Source organism: Castanea sativa, chromosome 1 (genome assembly GCF_040712315.1).
Source record: "Castanea sativa cultivar Marrone di Chiusa Pesio chromosome 1, ASM4071231v1".
Lineage (NCBI taxonomy): Eukaryota > Viridiplantae > Streptophyta > Magnoliopsida > Fagales > Fagaceae > Castanea > Castanea sativa.
Window position 1 is genome coordinate 61,724,626 of NC_134013.1, and position 14,700 is coordinate 61,739,325.

General features: G+C 36.7%; 2 protein-coding genes across 2 annotated transcripts; both read left to right on the plus strand.

The window, feature by feature from the left end:
* The first annotated feature begins 1,216 nt into the window (after positions 1-1,216).
* On the plus strand, positions 1,217-5,844 carry LOC142621796 (uncharacterized). The gene is made up of 2 exons (XM_075795159.1): positions 1,217-2,195; positions 4,780-5,844. Exons 1-2 carry the CDS (start codon positions 1,593-1,595, stop codon positions 5,491-5,493), a joined length of 1,317 nt encoding a protein of 438 aa, XP_075651274.1. The 5' UTR covers positions 1,217-1,592; the 3' UTR covers positions 5,494-5,844.
* Positions 5,845-11,196: 5,352 nt separating this feature from the next.
* Positions 11,197-14,444, plus strand: LOC142607524 (pentatricopeptide repeat-containing protein At3g26782, mitochondrial). The gene is made up of 2 exons (XM_075779066.1): positions 11,197-12,248; positions 12,352-14,444. The coding sequence occupies exons 1-2, from the start codon at positions 11,301-11,303 to the stop codon at positions 13,393-13,395; spliced, it is 1,992 nt and encodes a 663-aa protein (XP_075635181.1). The 5' UTR covers positions 11,197-11,300; the 3' UTR covers positions 13,396-14,444.
* Positions 14,445-14,700: the final 256 nt, after the last annotated feature.

Here is a 14,700-nt window from a genome sequence, read left to right on the forward strand (position 1 = left end):
TATCTATTACAATAAAATAATATATGCATTACAACAAAATAATATATGCATTACAACAAACAACAATCACAACCACCGCAACCATAACCGCCCTCACCACCGCCTCTGCAACCGCCACCACCACTGCCACCGCCACCTAATTGCAAATAATCATCTAATACAACAATAATTTTTTAAATCCCAAATTTTACACACACACACACATATATACACACACATATACAATTTTTTTTTTGGGTCTAAAACAATTTCTAATATCTTAACAACTAAACTTATTATGAAATTATTGTAAAAGTAACATTTATTATATAAAATATTAACTCAACAAAAATTTTAAAAATTGTCTTTTTCTTTTCTTGTATTTTTCTCTTAATTCACATGCCAATAGTCACTTTCAAATTCACATGCCGATAGTCACTTTCATGTCTCATCCCATCCACTTTTAAAATATAATGCTTCACTTCCAATGTTTAATTTGCACCACAAGACCTTAAAAAAATCTCCACTCCATAATAATATAATATACTTTATTCTCTCATTTTTCATTTTTCTTCTTCTTCAGTTATTTGTTTCCTTCTTCCCAGTTTGCACCATTCTTCTTTTTCTTTCCTTCAGTTTAGGAGCTTACACAACACTTAAAGAGTACAAACAAGTGAGTCTATAGTCTTCATTTTGTAAAAGTTCTTTTACTTTCCTCCCTCAGTTCGCTCTCTCTTTTCCATCACTAAAAGAAGGAAAAAGAAAAAGAAAAACTAAGCTTCATGCCAGCCAAAACAGTAAGGATAATGGATGAATCGGAGGTGAGAGTTTGACAAGTAAGATGATGGGCGAGAGATTGAGAGTGAGGTGAGAGTTTTGTTTTTGAAAAAGAGAGAATGAGTGAAATGTAGGTGGAAAAAAAGAAAAAGAAAAAAGAAAGAAATATTATTTTAATAAAAGTTGGGAATAAAAAATATTATTTGTTTTTAACTTTGAACTCTAGTGCGCAGCCATAAATGACTGTGCACTTTAGCAAGTAGCTAAAATATTTGTGTAGCCACAACGACGTCGTGCCGTAAATTTTTTTTGCAATTTACCCAAAAAAAAAAAAAGCGAAACGAAACGCGTCCTTCTCATCGAAACGAACCGAAAAGGAACAGCAAAAAATGAACATCGCTATGGCCCTATGAGGTTTCGGCGTTTCGCTAGGCTCGCTTTGCTTTCGTCAAATGAAATGAAATGAAGTGAAATCCATCGAAAACACATATACAAAACAAAACAATCCCAACTCCTAAAACAACAACAGCAAAAACAAACCAAGCCAACACACACAGCCAGATCCACTTCCACTTCCATCTGTGGATCTCTCTCACTCACTCTCATCTTTCTTTTTATTTTATTTTTTATCCACTAATCTAAAAACAAGCAATAACCCTCCTCAGCTTCTCACCCTTCTTCCACTAATCGTCAAAACCCTACCTACTACTCTTTCTCAGCTACATCAAACTCATAAATGGTTCACAATGCGTTACGATTCGAATCGTAACTCGGCGGCACCACTGGTGGGATCTGTGCGGTTCGTTCACTGAGCTCGTTGCTGAATCTCCCTTCCCATGGGCTCCACCCAGTCCGTGCAACAAGTCGAAGAGAGCGAAGAAGAAGAAGAAGAAGAAGAAGACGACGACGACGAAGAAGAAGGAGAAGAAAACCAACGCGAGCGACGTCACAATGTTGAAGCCAATAGGATACGAGAAGCACTGGACAACAATCTCGTCAAGAAGGTTCTAGAACAAGAACCCGAGATGCTCCCTTGCCACGCGTCCGCATCTCCGCTTTCTCCGCAACTGTCTTCGCTCGGGACGCCGCGTCTGGGCCCCTCCATCAAGGTGTGGGACCCTTACAACGTTCTGGCACCGCCTCCGCCCCTGCCTCCGCCGCCGCCGCCTCCGGTGGTTTTCTCCAGGACCTTCTCGTCCAATGCGATCGACGATGATCGGACGGTCGTGGAGGTTTTTTTGATTAACCACGGGGAGTGCGAGCTCAATCTGAGGCCTGATATTGTCTCCGGACGGTGCCCCGAGGCGGCGCTGACGGTTGCCGGGAAACGGCAAGCCAGGGCGTTGGCTGTGTTCTTGAATTCTCAACGGGTTAGGTTCAATGCTGTTTTTTCTTCGCCGTTGAATCGGGCCAGGTCAATGGCCGTTTCAGTCTGTCAGGTAATTCCAATTCTCAGTTTAGTTTTACTCTCAAATCAAAAATCACTAATGGAGATTAGAGAATTATCGTTTAGCTTAAAATCTTGCGAAATGTGTGATATATTGTTTACAATTCAAAGCATTATTTGAAATGTGTGATTTTTAGTTCTTGGCTAGTCCGCTTATTTATGATTCATCCTAGTCCTAACATTAGTAAACGCTGATTAGTACTTAAGTTGTTGGATATCATTAGAAAGTATAAGTCATGATGCTAGTTTGGATTGTATGGTTGATCCAAAGAGTTTGGACGAGCCTTTTTGGAGTTTAATGGGATATATAGGATCTATTGAACATGGTGTTTCTTAGAAGCCTGTGTGTTTTATCCATTTATCTTCCAATGATAGAACTTGTCTAAGATTATATGGCGCGCAGCACTTGATGCACTCTAGATATTCCGATACCCAGTAAACGCTGCTTATAGGGCTACTATATCATGAGAATGGTGACCTGAAATATCGCCTATAGATGCTGGTTTATGTCCTACGAGTAATAGAACTTTTAGCTGTCTGGACCTACTTGCAGGAGTGGTTTAATGATATTGATCTCAATTATTAAAGGAAACATCTGGTGATGATATATCTTTGGACCCTGTATCTCTGTACGTATAATTACTGCTACATATACGTGTTGGGATTGTATCAACTGAGAAAAAAAGACCCGTAAGAGCATAATGAAGGACTAACTGATATTCTGGTAATGATAATGATTGTTTATGCTTATGAAGATTCTTATTGAAAAAGTATCGACCGTTCATATGTTCTCTTGCATATCATAACTTCATGAGCTTCCAATCAAAATTATTTGAGACAATTTGTTGAATTCGTTCAAGGGCTAAAGCTGATGGTATTTATAGGGTAGAACTATGCTGAGATGTTTGAGAATCTAAGGATCTCATGCTTAGTGAGACTAATTGCAGTAAACTAGGATAAATTACCTGACAGACCGAAAAAGTACCAAGTGATCATAATAGCTCAAGTTCAGGGTAGCGAAGAACTTAGCTGTAAAGGCTGTTGTTTTGTGTGGTGTTGCATGTTTGGCAGTCAATCAATGTGTTCTAGAAGAGTGTAGTTGTGACAAGGATTTTGAAATGAATTAGAGGTATAATCAAATAGATAGAATATGACATCAATGTATTTATTGAGAAAGGTAAATAGGAGATGTTGGAGTATATTTGAGATATTAGGTCATAGCATAACTAACTCACATAAGGGATGATTCAAGTTGAGTTGAGTAGATCTTGTTAATTGGGTGACATTGTGAATCCGGTATATACTACTCGTATTTCATTCATTTTAGATCGATCGAAATACTACTTATTTGCTTATGATTTTTTTTTTTGGGGGGGGGGGGGGGATAGGAAAAAAACAACGTAGTACTTATTTGCTTATGATTTGGACATGATGCATCTGATAAGTATGGGTGACAAACAAGTGGTCTTGGGAGGGTCATAAATAGGTTGGGTATATAATTACTCATTTATATGTTTTATATATATACCCACCTGCTTGGCCCATACCTAGCCTGACTTGTTCAAGATCCTCCCCCACCAAACTACCACCATTTTTCACCATTGGATCTTCTCTCTAGGGTTTCAATTGCCTATGATGTGGTCAAAAGGGTAATCTTTCTGTGATAATTGATTGTTGCAGGATTGTGAGTGGGAACCACTGCCTGTCTATATGTGAGAGCTGACCAACTAGTGAAAAGGTGAGGAAGTCCCTTGTGTTCCAATGATAATAGCCTTTGAGAACCTCTAAACCCCCGGGGGAGATTGGAGTCATTGGACTTTGTAAAACTTGATTGGACAATGCTTCTACAGTGGAGAGTTCGAACAATGCATGATGAACCTTTTTTTTTTTTTTTTTTTGATCTGTAAGTTGGACACGCACTTAGTGGGACTTGAACCCAGGACTTCTTCATCCTCCACCTAGCACTTACAATGCATGATGAACTTTGCCACCAACAAGGGATTTTTGTACGATGCAATCAAGCTGATCGAATCATAGTCATTGTATTAGCATAAATCAAGTTCATTGTCTTTGGAAATGGCACCATGTGGTCTAGGCAAGCCTCCTCTGAATTAGGAATTTCATAATTGTTGGGAGACTTGGATAAGCTTTCTCCAGCCCTATTCCTAACTACTACTCTCTAATAGATTTAGCATGAATGATGAGATAAACTAGGACATGTTTTGTGATGTGGAGAATGTTATAACATCTTTGGTTAATTGCAGTTATTTGCTATCTATCCTAAATCATGAGGCATTTGCAATCTTTAAACTACAAAATTTTGCAATTAACATTGTAATTCAATATCAATTTCAACTGTCCATCCAACGTCTGAAGTAGTGTCTAATTTAACAGGTGGGTGGTAGATTACTCTTGACTTAAGGTGTTGATTACTTGATTTCATAATTTTTGTAGTTCAGGTTATATGTCGTAAATACTCTCATAGTTTCAGGTAGATGGCTGTACTTAACCGTAAAATCTTCTCTCTACATCTTTAATTCTATTGAATAATTTGTTTGTCCACAAAAATCCTGCAGGAAATGCATTTTGCAGAGGACCAAATACAATCCTCAGATGCATTAGTGGAGATGAGTCATGGGCATTGGGAGGGCTGCCTCCGGTCAGAAATATACACACCCGAAACTCTCAGCCTCATTGACAGATTCCAGCCTGATTTCTCTGCACCATCTGGAGAATCACTTAGGCAAGTGGAATTCCGGATGGTTCAGTTTTTAAATGGGACAGTCCTTGGAATGCCTGAAAAGCTGAGATCAGATTTTCCCTCACACCATCAGAATGAGAGCCAAGGGTTTTCACACCACAACTCCCATGTTCTGACCAACTCTAATAATGACCGAGATGGGCCTTCTGCCCCATCAGCCCACTGGGATTTGCTTAACAGGCACCGACAAGGGCTTTCAAGGAAGAAGTCCGGTAAGAGCAGGCTACAATATGTGACTACTGGGGATCATGAGGCTGAGGATGAGATTTCCCCTCGGGATACCAACCACCAAAGCTCCCTACAAGATTTAAGTAGCAAGACCTCCTCATCCAGTATCTCCTCTTGTATTGGTGTTTTCACTCATTCAGTGCCAATTAAGTGTCTCCTTACAGGCCTCCTTGGATGTAGCCCAATAATGTCACAAAAGATATGCATAGAAGATTCTTCAGTGACAGTGTTGCAGCATTCTTGGAAAGCAGGTTGGCAGATAAAAAGGTTGAATGATACTGCACACCTTAGGCTTCTTTAATTGGAGATTTTTACTTCACATGGAACTTTCTAATGGTGAAATGATGTGTTAATTTCTGGCCTAATTCTTGCATTATTATGATTTATGGATAGAACTTTTATGCTGCGACTCATGTTTTCAAGTGAATTGGCATACCTTGTTGTAATCTTCAATATATTTATTTCCAGAATCAACTCCAAAGAAAAAGGAATTGATGGTGGAGTAGAATCTTGTATTGAGTGATTCTTTTTATATGTAGCATTTACGAAGAGTTGTTATTATAGATTGAAACATTATGTAGTTTCCTGCATTGGGAGAAAAAAAAAGTTGTTTCAGAATTTAAGAACTTGGATGAACTTCTATTTCTTTCTATTTAGAATACGTTTGGATCCAGCGTTTTCCAACTGCATCCACGTTTTTTTTTTTTTTTTTTTTTCAACGCGTGTTTGTTACTGTTCATTGGTCATGAACAGTGATTTTAGGCCAATAAACAGTAACTTCTGGAATGAACAGTGTTTTTTACTCATTTAAAAATTATTTTGCTACAGTGTTTTCAGTTTTCAGCAATAAGTTATATCCAAACGGACTCTTAATGCAATACTGCTGAAGCTATGTTTTGGGCATGCATCTTATATTATTTTTGGTTGAACAATTTCAGTAATTGCGAATTCCAAATTGAGGACAATAGGCTTCTGACATGTGCATGTAAAATGTAAATATCACCCTAAGCGTGCCCGATGCTCTAAACAACATATAAGTTTAAGCATGTCTGATGTAAAAAATTTGTAATCCATGGCACTGTTTCAGATAATCTCGAGTCCATTTCCAGTCAGTTAAGTGGTTGTTGGCAAGACGGTAAAATAATCTGCAGGTCAGCTCAGACATTTAGGTGTTAGGGATTTCAGGTCTTTAGAGCATTCACATTTCAAAATTCTATCACATCATAGTTTACCATTTCAAAAAGTTACATTATTAATTATATCATACTATTTTATAATATCCTCAGTATCCTAATTTTTATTTTACAATACAACACATTAAAATAATATTTCTTAAAACTCAAATAAAAACAAAAACCCGACGTGAGAGAAAGGAATTGGTAAAGTAAGTTAATAAAATATTATTATTATTATTATTATTTTAGAATTGAGCTACAGTGCAACTGTAGCATTATTGCAAATTTTTTTACAATAGTTAGTTTTAACAAGTTCGGATGTGTGGGGGTTTTTTTTGAGCTTTTATGCTAAATTTTTATTCTTAACGTGAATGTTCTAAGTATCTGGTTATTTGTTAAGACTCTGGTTTCTAGTTTTTGTTTAGAATCAGAAATCGATACTAAACATCGATGATCCACGATCCCATTTTAAAAGGGTATCTTTAGCCTTATCAAAGTTTAATTGCGGAAAACTATAAAGACTAAAGTGGACAAAAGACCCTATTCTTGTCACTTAGTTAGTACTAGAAGACCCATCCTAGATTCCTTCAGGTGATGGTATTTACAAAAGTGGCCCTGCAAATTGCTAGGTCACATGGGCTAGGGTAGGTGGCTGAAACATGCGGACCCCTTGGAGTAAAATTCCAAATCTAGATCATGTGAAAAAACCACTATTTTGTGCATCATGATCCGTGCATTGATTTATTCCTCCTTTAAAGTTTAAGGACATGCTTGTGCCTACTGGATATGTTGAGATTTAAATACGTGTCTAAAACTAAATATGTATGTAAATTTTAACATATTTAATGCACTGATGTAATTAGACACAAGTTTAAACCATTTAAAACACGAATAATTTAATTTGTCCTACATATAAAACTATATGACAATCAAGTAAAACTATAGGTTACAATAAATAAAAGTATAAAAACTTAAAAGACAGCATAAAATTAAACATGCCATTATCAATCCCGTGACACCCACCAAATAAACAGTCGTAGAGACAGAACACTACCCTTTATCCCTACCACTTTACCTACATTCTTATCACTAAATCTAGCTCCCAATTCAGCTAACTTTCTCAGCTATCCATGGCTACACTCACAAAGTCCTGTGCTGCTTTGTCTATGGTCATCTGCTTTGCTATTTTGCATGCTCCGAGTTCAACTAGTGAGCCTACAATTTCAGCTTCACCGGCTGTTTCACCACATGTAACACCACCCAATATGTCCTCATTTTTCCATTCCCCAAGTGCCCAACGGCCTCTAAGTTCTGCAGCTGCTCCTCATTCGAAGGCAATTACACCATTGCCAAGCTCAGGCGAGTTTGTGGGAAGGAGCTCCCCTAATTCAGCAAGGTTGGACAGTGGCATCACCATTTTTGGTGTTGGACTTGTTTGTTTGTTTGTGACAACACTATTGGCCGTTGCCTAGGCATATAAATCTATGTATTTTGATTGATAAAAAGCTAGCTTGCTTCTTTTTTACATGTTCTTGCAGTAATTGGGGTTTATTTGGATGGGTATTTCTAGTTAGAAATTAAGATATCCAAATATATATATAATGTCAATACCGCTCTTCAAATCTGATTTCAGGTCATGTATAGTTTGTTTGGAAAAAAAATAAAGATTATATGCCTTGGATGGCGATCCCTTTTTTAATCATTATTGGATGGCTGGATCTCTTTATGTCTTTTTTTGTTTATTGATCGAAATACTCCCTTAGGATTGCATCTGCTATTGAATTTGGATAGCTATTTTAGGTCCCATTCCATCCAGTTTTGTTGAGGCAATTCTTACCTGTTTATCATCAACTGATCTAGCTCCTGAAATATATGACAATCTACTAATTAAGCAAAAAGAATTATATAACATTTTTTTTTATCATTCCTTTTCTTGGAAATATTGCATAAAAATAATATACTTTTGTGATTATGTAAACAAGAACAACAAACAAATTCTATAAATAAGAATAACAACAAATTGTATAAAAAATGACAACAAACTGAAAATAAATGTATAGTTAAATATAGTCACAGAGAATGATCTATTCAAATCTGATTGAGGCTATTGTTTGATGCTATCCTTAAGACAAATTTCACCATTTGAGTCTTTTGAACGTATATCTCCCAGGATTTTTTTTTTTTGAGAAAGACCCAGGATTTCAATAACACGCAAAAGAAGTATAGCAATCTCACATACTGGATTTATAAAGACTTATCATTGCAAATCTGATCAAAATTGGTGTTTAACATTACCTCTTTAAGATAGAGCCCAGTCGTGCCCAAGCCCAGCCCAAATTGGTGCAGGCGCCACACGTGTGGTAGAAGGCCCATTTGAGGAAGATCTCCCCCTTCCCCTAAAAGAGGCATTAAGCTTCTTTGTTAATTGTTGCCACTAGGCACTAGCCATGGACATGTAGAAAACAAAACAAAAAAAAAATGCCTGAACTATTAAATTTGGTACATTGTTGATTCTAGTTAGACTACATAGCAAAAACATGACTGTCATGAAGGATATGTTGTCCCAAACGAGGGTGGTCAAAGGCTCTATGATGGTGATGATCATATAAGGAGAAAAGTTTCAAGGGATTAGAATGACCTGAATGTTATGAGTTTCTTCCAAATCATGGTAGTGTTTATACCACAACATTAGGAAGAGTTGTGTCTCTCTTAACTGTTACAACCCTTTACTAAAAACAATGCAACCATACACTGAAACAAACTAACCATCTTTTCATGAGTGGAATAAAGTACATGAAAATGCACTGTGTTATGATATGATTAGAGCGGGCTCAATAGGTGAGCCAAATAGTCAACCGCCAAAGGCCCCTAATGAAAAAAGACTCCTAAATTTTTACCAGATATTCTTGTATCAATAGAAGTATTAATTAAGCCCTAAATATTCATCAATAAATAAAAAGTTGTTTTTTATATTAAAAAAAACTCAGTTAAAGAAAAATGTTTTCATTGAATGGGTCAATAATTTAATCTCTCGCACATAAATGTTAAAAGAACTCATCAATCTTACACTAGTAATAAATTTATACTCAAATTTTATTTAGAGCTATCAAATATATATAATTTTATTAAAATTTTCAATTAAAATTTTTTAGTATTTGGTTACAGGTTACTTCATTTAATAAATAGTGTTTATTTTAGTTGTATAGTCATTGAGTAATGCAACGAGTTCATTTTAATTTGTAATTTTTTCCTAAAATAATAGATTTTAAATGGCAAAAAAAAAAAAGTTAAATAAATATTCTATTAATATTCAAAGTATAAGAATATAACTCACTTAAAGTAGTCGCTTTAGACCCCACAATACCTTGAGCTAACGCCGCATATAATCACCCTTATTTACTTATATCTCCCACTTAGAACACGCCATAATGCACAAATGGTTTGTTGCACTTGTTAATTACCAAGGTTTCAATGTTTGCCCGTGTCAACTCTCACATATGATAAAACATAGATCAATGTCATTGACTGACCTGCCTAAACATGTACACACTTTATCACCCCCAAAACTAGCCACATGCTTAGTGTATAGTTTCCAATTCACTATCAAACCATTTGTTGATGATAATTTGACATTTTAGTGTAGAATCCTATCTCCTAAAAGCATGAAATGTATGCACCACCCGGATTCCTTTTTAAAGGGACAGACTTTAAAATGAGATAATAGAATAGAATTAACAAAAAAGAGGAGACTTCTCAACAGTGTTTGGTAGAGGTTTCTCTTTTAAAAGAGAACAGATGAGATGCCCCCAACTAGCAAAGTTGCCTTTAGTTAGTGTGCTTTAGGCAGTGCTTATAAAATATAAACATCCAGAGCATTGGTTTAGGCATGCGAAAAATATTGGGCATGTTGCTATCTCAGTTTGTGCTCCCAAAATTTAGATCCAAGACTTTCTTCTTCTTCTTTTTAGCATAATGATTGGGCATTTTTGACGTATTTTAGTTTCCCATTTCATTCCTTCTTGCGTGTCAATGACATTCCTCAAGTGATCCAGACAAAAATTATTTCTTGACAGGCTCATTGCAGCTATTCATCTAACAAATAAGCACGTTGCAAAAAGATCAAGGAACAAGGACACCCAAACAAGCCTACCCCCCACATCTTATGTAAATTAGCTCCATTTTAATTGTGTGTCCCTTTGGTAAAGAGATTTTTGCTTTTTGTTTTTGTCTTAATTTCTTTTCTAACAAAATCATTTAATATAAAAATATATATAAAAAAAAAAAATTTGTCTCATATTAATAAGTAAACTATCGAAAAACTGTAAAATATTAAATGAACTTTCTTGCTTCTTACCAAAAAAGATGAGGAAAAAATAAAAACCTTGTCCTGAAAATGGAAGATGCCAACTGTGAAAATAATTAGGAGCATACAAAATTAAAACCCCTGTAAGATATATCTTTTTTAAAAAAAAATAAAATAAAAAATGTATAAGATATTTTACATTTGAAATAATATGTGCAATCACACTAGAATATAGTAATATACAAAAACATTATTATAGTAGTAGGGGAAGTAATCGATCAAAGAAATTGTCAAGAATTTTGTACTTGTTATTAGAAGAACACTGATTTGAGTATTTCCACTTATTGTTAAAATGAATAAATAACAAATAAAAATCATTAAACTCAAATCCAATTTTCTGATGTCAACGACAACAAATCAACAAAAGTCAAAATTGGCTTCTAGATCCCATTAAAAAAAAAAAAAAGCTTCTAGAAAACGGTTTTTTATAAGGAAAACGACATTATGTTGTGGTCGTTATCAATGTTGCAAAATGCAAACTCGCAAACGGTCACAATGCATGTGTAAATGAGAAACCAAAATCCCTCCAAAATCCAGAGAATTGAAATCCATTCTTTTGATAAGGAATGAATGAAGGTTTCGATTTCAAACTCTCGCTCACTTTTAGCCACTACTGTACTCTATTGGAAAATTTACAGACAACACTATTCAACTAACAACAACCTCACAACTTTGTTCAGCAAATACGTAGACAAAACCAATGTCTTTTCGTGGAACTCCGTCATCGCTGACTTGGCTCGGAGCGGTGACTGTGTCGAAGCTCTACGTGCCTTTTCGTGCATGAGAAAGCTCTCTCTTGTACCAAACCGTTCCACTTTCCCATGTGCCATCAAATCCTGCTCTGCTTTGTTCGATCTTCGTGCGGGCAAGCAAGCCCACCAGCAAGCTTTGGTGTTCGGCTTAGAATCAGACCTCTTTGTGTCATCGTCTCTCATTGACATGTACTCTAAATGTGGGGAGCTGAGGGACGCAAGAGAACTGTTTGATGAAATTCCTCAGAGAAATGTGGTGTCTTGGACGTCCATGATCACTGGCTATGTCCAAAACGACGATGCCCAAGAAGCGTTATTGCTTTTCAAAGAGTTGTTGGTTGAGGAGAGTGAGAATGGGGGTGATGAGAAAGGTTTTGTTGATTCGGTTGCTATGGTTTCAGTTCTCTCGGCGTGTTCTCGTGTAGCTGCCAAGGGAATTACAGAGGGGGTTCATGGTTTTGTGGTAAAGAGGGGACTCGTGGGGAATTTGGGTGTTGGGAATACTTTGATGGATGCGTATGCCAAGTCCGGCGAGCTGGGTGTGTCTAGGAAGGTGTTTGATGAGATGGCTGAGAAAGATACGGTTTCTTGGAATTCGTTGATTGTGATGTATGCACAAAATGGATTTTCTACAGAAGCTTTGGGGGTTTTCATTGCAATGTTCAAGAATGGTAATCTCAGCTATAATGCAGTGACTTTGTCGGCTGTGTTGTTGGCCTGTGCAAATTCAGGGGCTCTGCAAATGGGGAAATGTATGCATGATCAGGTACTTCACATTATAGTAGTTTTGTTACAGTGATCGTGAAATTATTGCTAGCTTTTCAAATTTTGATTCTAACCCACTCTTTTCCATAAATGGCATGTTTTAGGTTATAAAGATGGGCTTGGAGGAGAATGTGTTTGTGGGTACCTCTCTCATTGACATGTATAGCAAATGTGGGAGAGTTGAAATGGCGAGGAAAGCATTTGATCACATGAAGGAGAAGAATGTGAAGTCATGGACTGCCATGATTGCTGGTTATGGAATGCAAGGCCAAGCCACAGAAGCTTTGGAAGTCTTATATGAGATGATTAGGGCTGGAATCAAACCAAATTATATCACTTTTGTCTCAATTCTAACTGCTTGCAGCCATGCTGGTCTTTTAAAAGAAGGCTGGCATTGGTTTAACTCCATGAATCATGAATTTGGTGTGGAACCTGGGGTGGAGCATTATGCATGCATGGTTGATCTTCTGGGGCATACTGGTCATCTCAGTGAGGCTTATGATTTAATCAAGGGGATGAAGGTGAAGCCTGATTCTGTAGTCTGGGGGTCCCTTCTTGGGGCTTGTAGGATTCACAAAAATGTTGAGCTTGGTGAGATATCTGCTAGAAAACTGTTTGAATTAGACCCAAGTAATTATGGGTACTATGTCTTGCTTTTAAACATATATGCTGATGCTGGAAGATTTGGAGATGTTGAGAGGATGAGAATACTTATGAAGAACGGTGGAATGGTCAAGCCACCTGGATTCAGTTTGGTTGAACTAAAAGGTAAGGTTCACATATTTTTGGTTGGAGATAGAGAGCATCCAGAACAAGAAAAGATTTACGAGTATTTGGAAAAACTAACCACAAAGCTGCAAGAATTTGGCTATATACCCAATATGACATCGGTTCTTCATGACATTAATGAGGAAGAGAAGGAAATGACTCTTCGAGTTCATAGTGAGAAGCTGGCAGTTGCCTTTGGAATCCTAAATTCTGCTCCTGGTACAACAATCCAGGTGATTAAGAATCTTAGGGTTTGTGGAGACTGTCATTCTGTAATTAAGTTGATTTCCAAGATAGTTAATCGAGAAATTGTGGTCAGAGATTCAAAGCGATTTCATCACTTTAGGAAGGGTTTGTGTTCATGTGGGGACTATTTTTGATATTTATGAGATTGGAAAGAAAGTTGAGAGTCTTGTGTGCAAGCCCTTATTTGACGTGATCAAGGAATGATTGAAGATGCTAGTTATTTAACTTGGGTGTCAATGAATGGTGTTTTTAAGTGTTAAGTTTGGAGAATGAAGGAGAATACACAACACAGATTTAATCAGAAATTTGCTATAATAAGGTTAGCATTTTCCTAGATGCTTAATCAGAAAGTTGCTATAACAAGGTTGACAAATTCCTTGCTCTTTTCTTTATATGAGCTCATTTCAAAGAGGTTGTTTCATATCTTTGCCAATGAGTTTAGGTTTAGGCCAGATTCTACTTATGGCATTGAAGTAATTCACAAATGTAGATTTGCTGTACAAAGCATGATACAGCATGCCTTTTACACATACTACAAGCTACTCTTTGAACAGGCAAGCATCATGAACTATAAAGACCATGATGAGAATAACCAATTCACTTCTCTAATACATTTCACAGAGCTCACAGAGCTTTAGTACAATATCCTCAAGAAAGAAGAAAAGCTATTGGTCTTGTTGCAGATGGTAGAATTGGAAAATCTGGAAGAACTTCCTTGGAAGATCAGGCCAAGGCCGATCAGAACTAATATAGAAGATTGGTTCTCTTTGTGTGGGCCACCACAGTTGCTAGAATGGAGAATAAAAAGGAGTTCTACATAGCAAACCAATAAAATATTAAATAATGCAGAATGGCACTCCAAGGAACTTATTCTGTAATAGTCCTCTCAGTCTTGATATTCGAAGTTGGTTGAGCTTCAGGTAAGCTTTTGAGCATCTGAGACAACTCTAGAGGACCCTGTTCTTGCTCTGCAAGCCGTCAAGCTATTATTGGATCTCTTTAGTAGCTTCTTCTTTTCATTATTTTTCTTTACAAACTCTGCCTGCTGCTGCATATTCTCCTCCATGAGCATTTGAACTTGAAACTTTAATTTGGGCCACGTGTGCTCCCAATCACGACTATCTATATGGAAATCTCCAACATTAGTTTGACGTTATTTAAAATCATTCATCTTGTCAAGGAATACTATGGTCATCATATCCGTGTGATTGTTTCTTATTTCAAGTCCTATTTCAAAATTAATGTTCCACGGTTCAATTGACAACTATTCATCTGCTAACTTGTAAGTGAAAGTAAGCACTACACTAACACATTCGACAGTAAGATCTTCAACAACAACTCATGATGAATCAAAAGCGCTTCTATTTACTACAATTCATTCATTGTTGTTAATGGTGCTTCAAATTTTTTTGGGCTGGAAGAGGAAAATGGAGACCCTG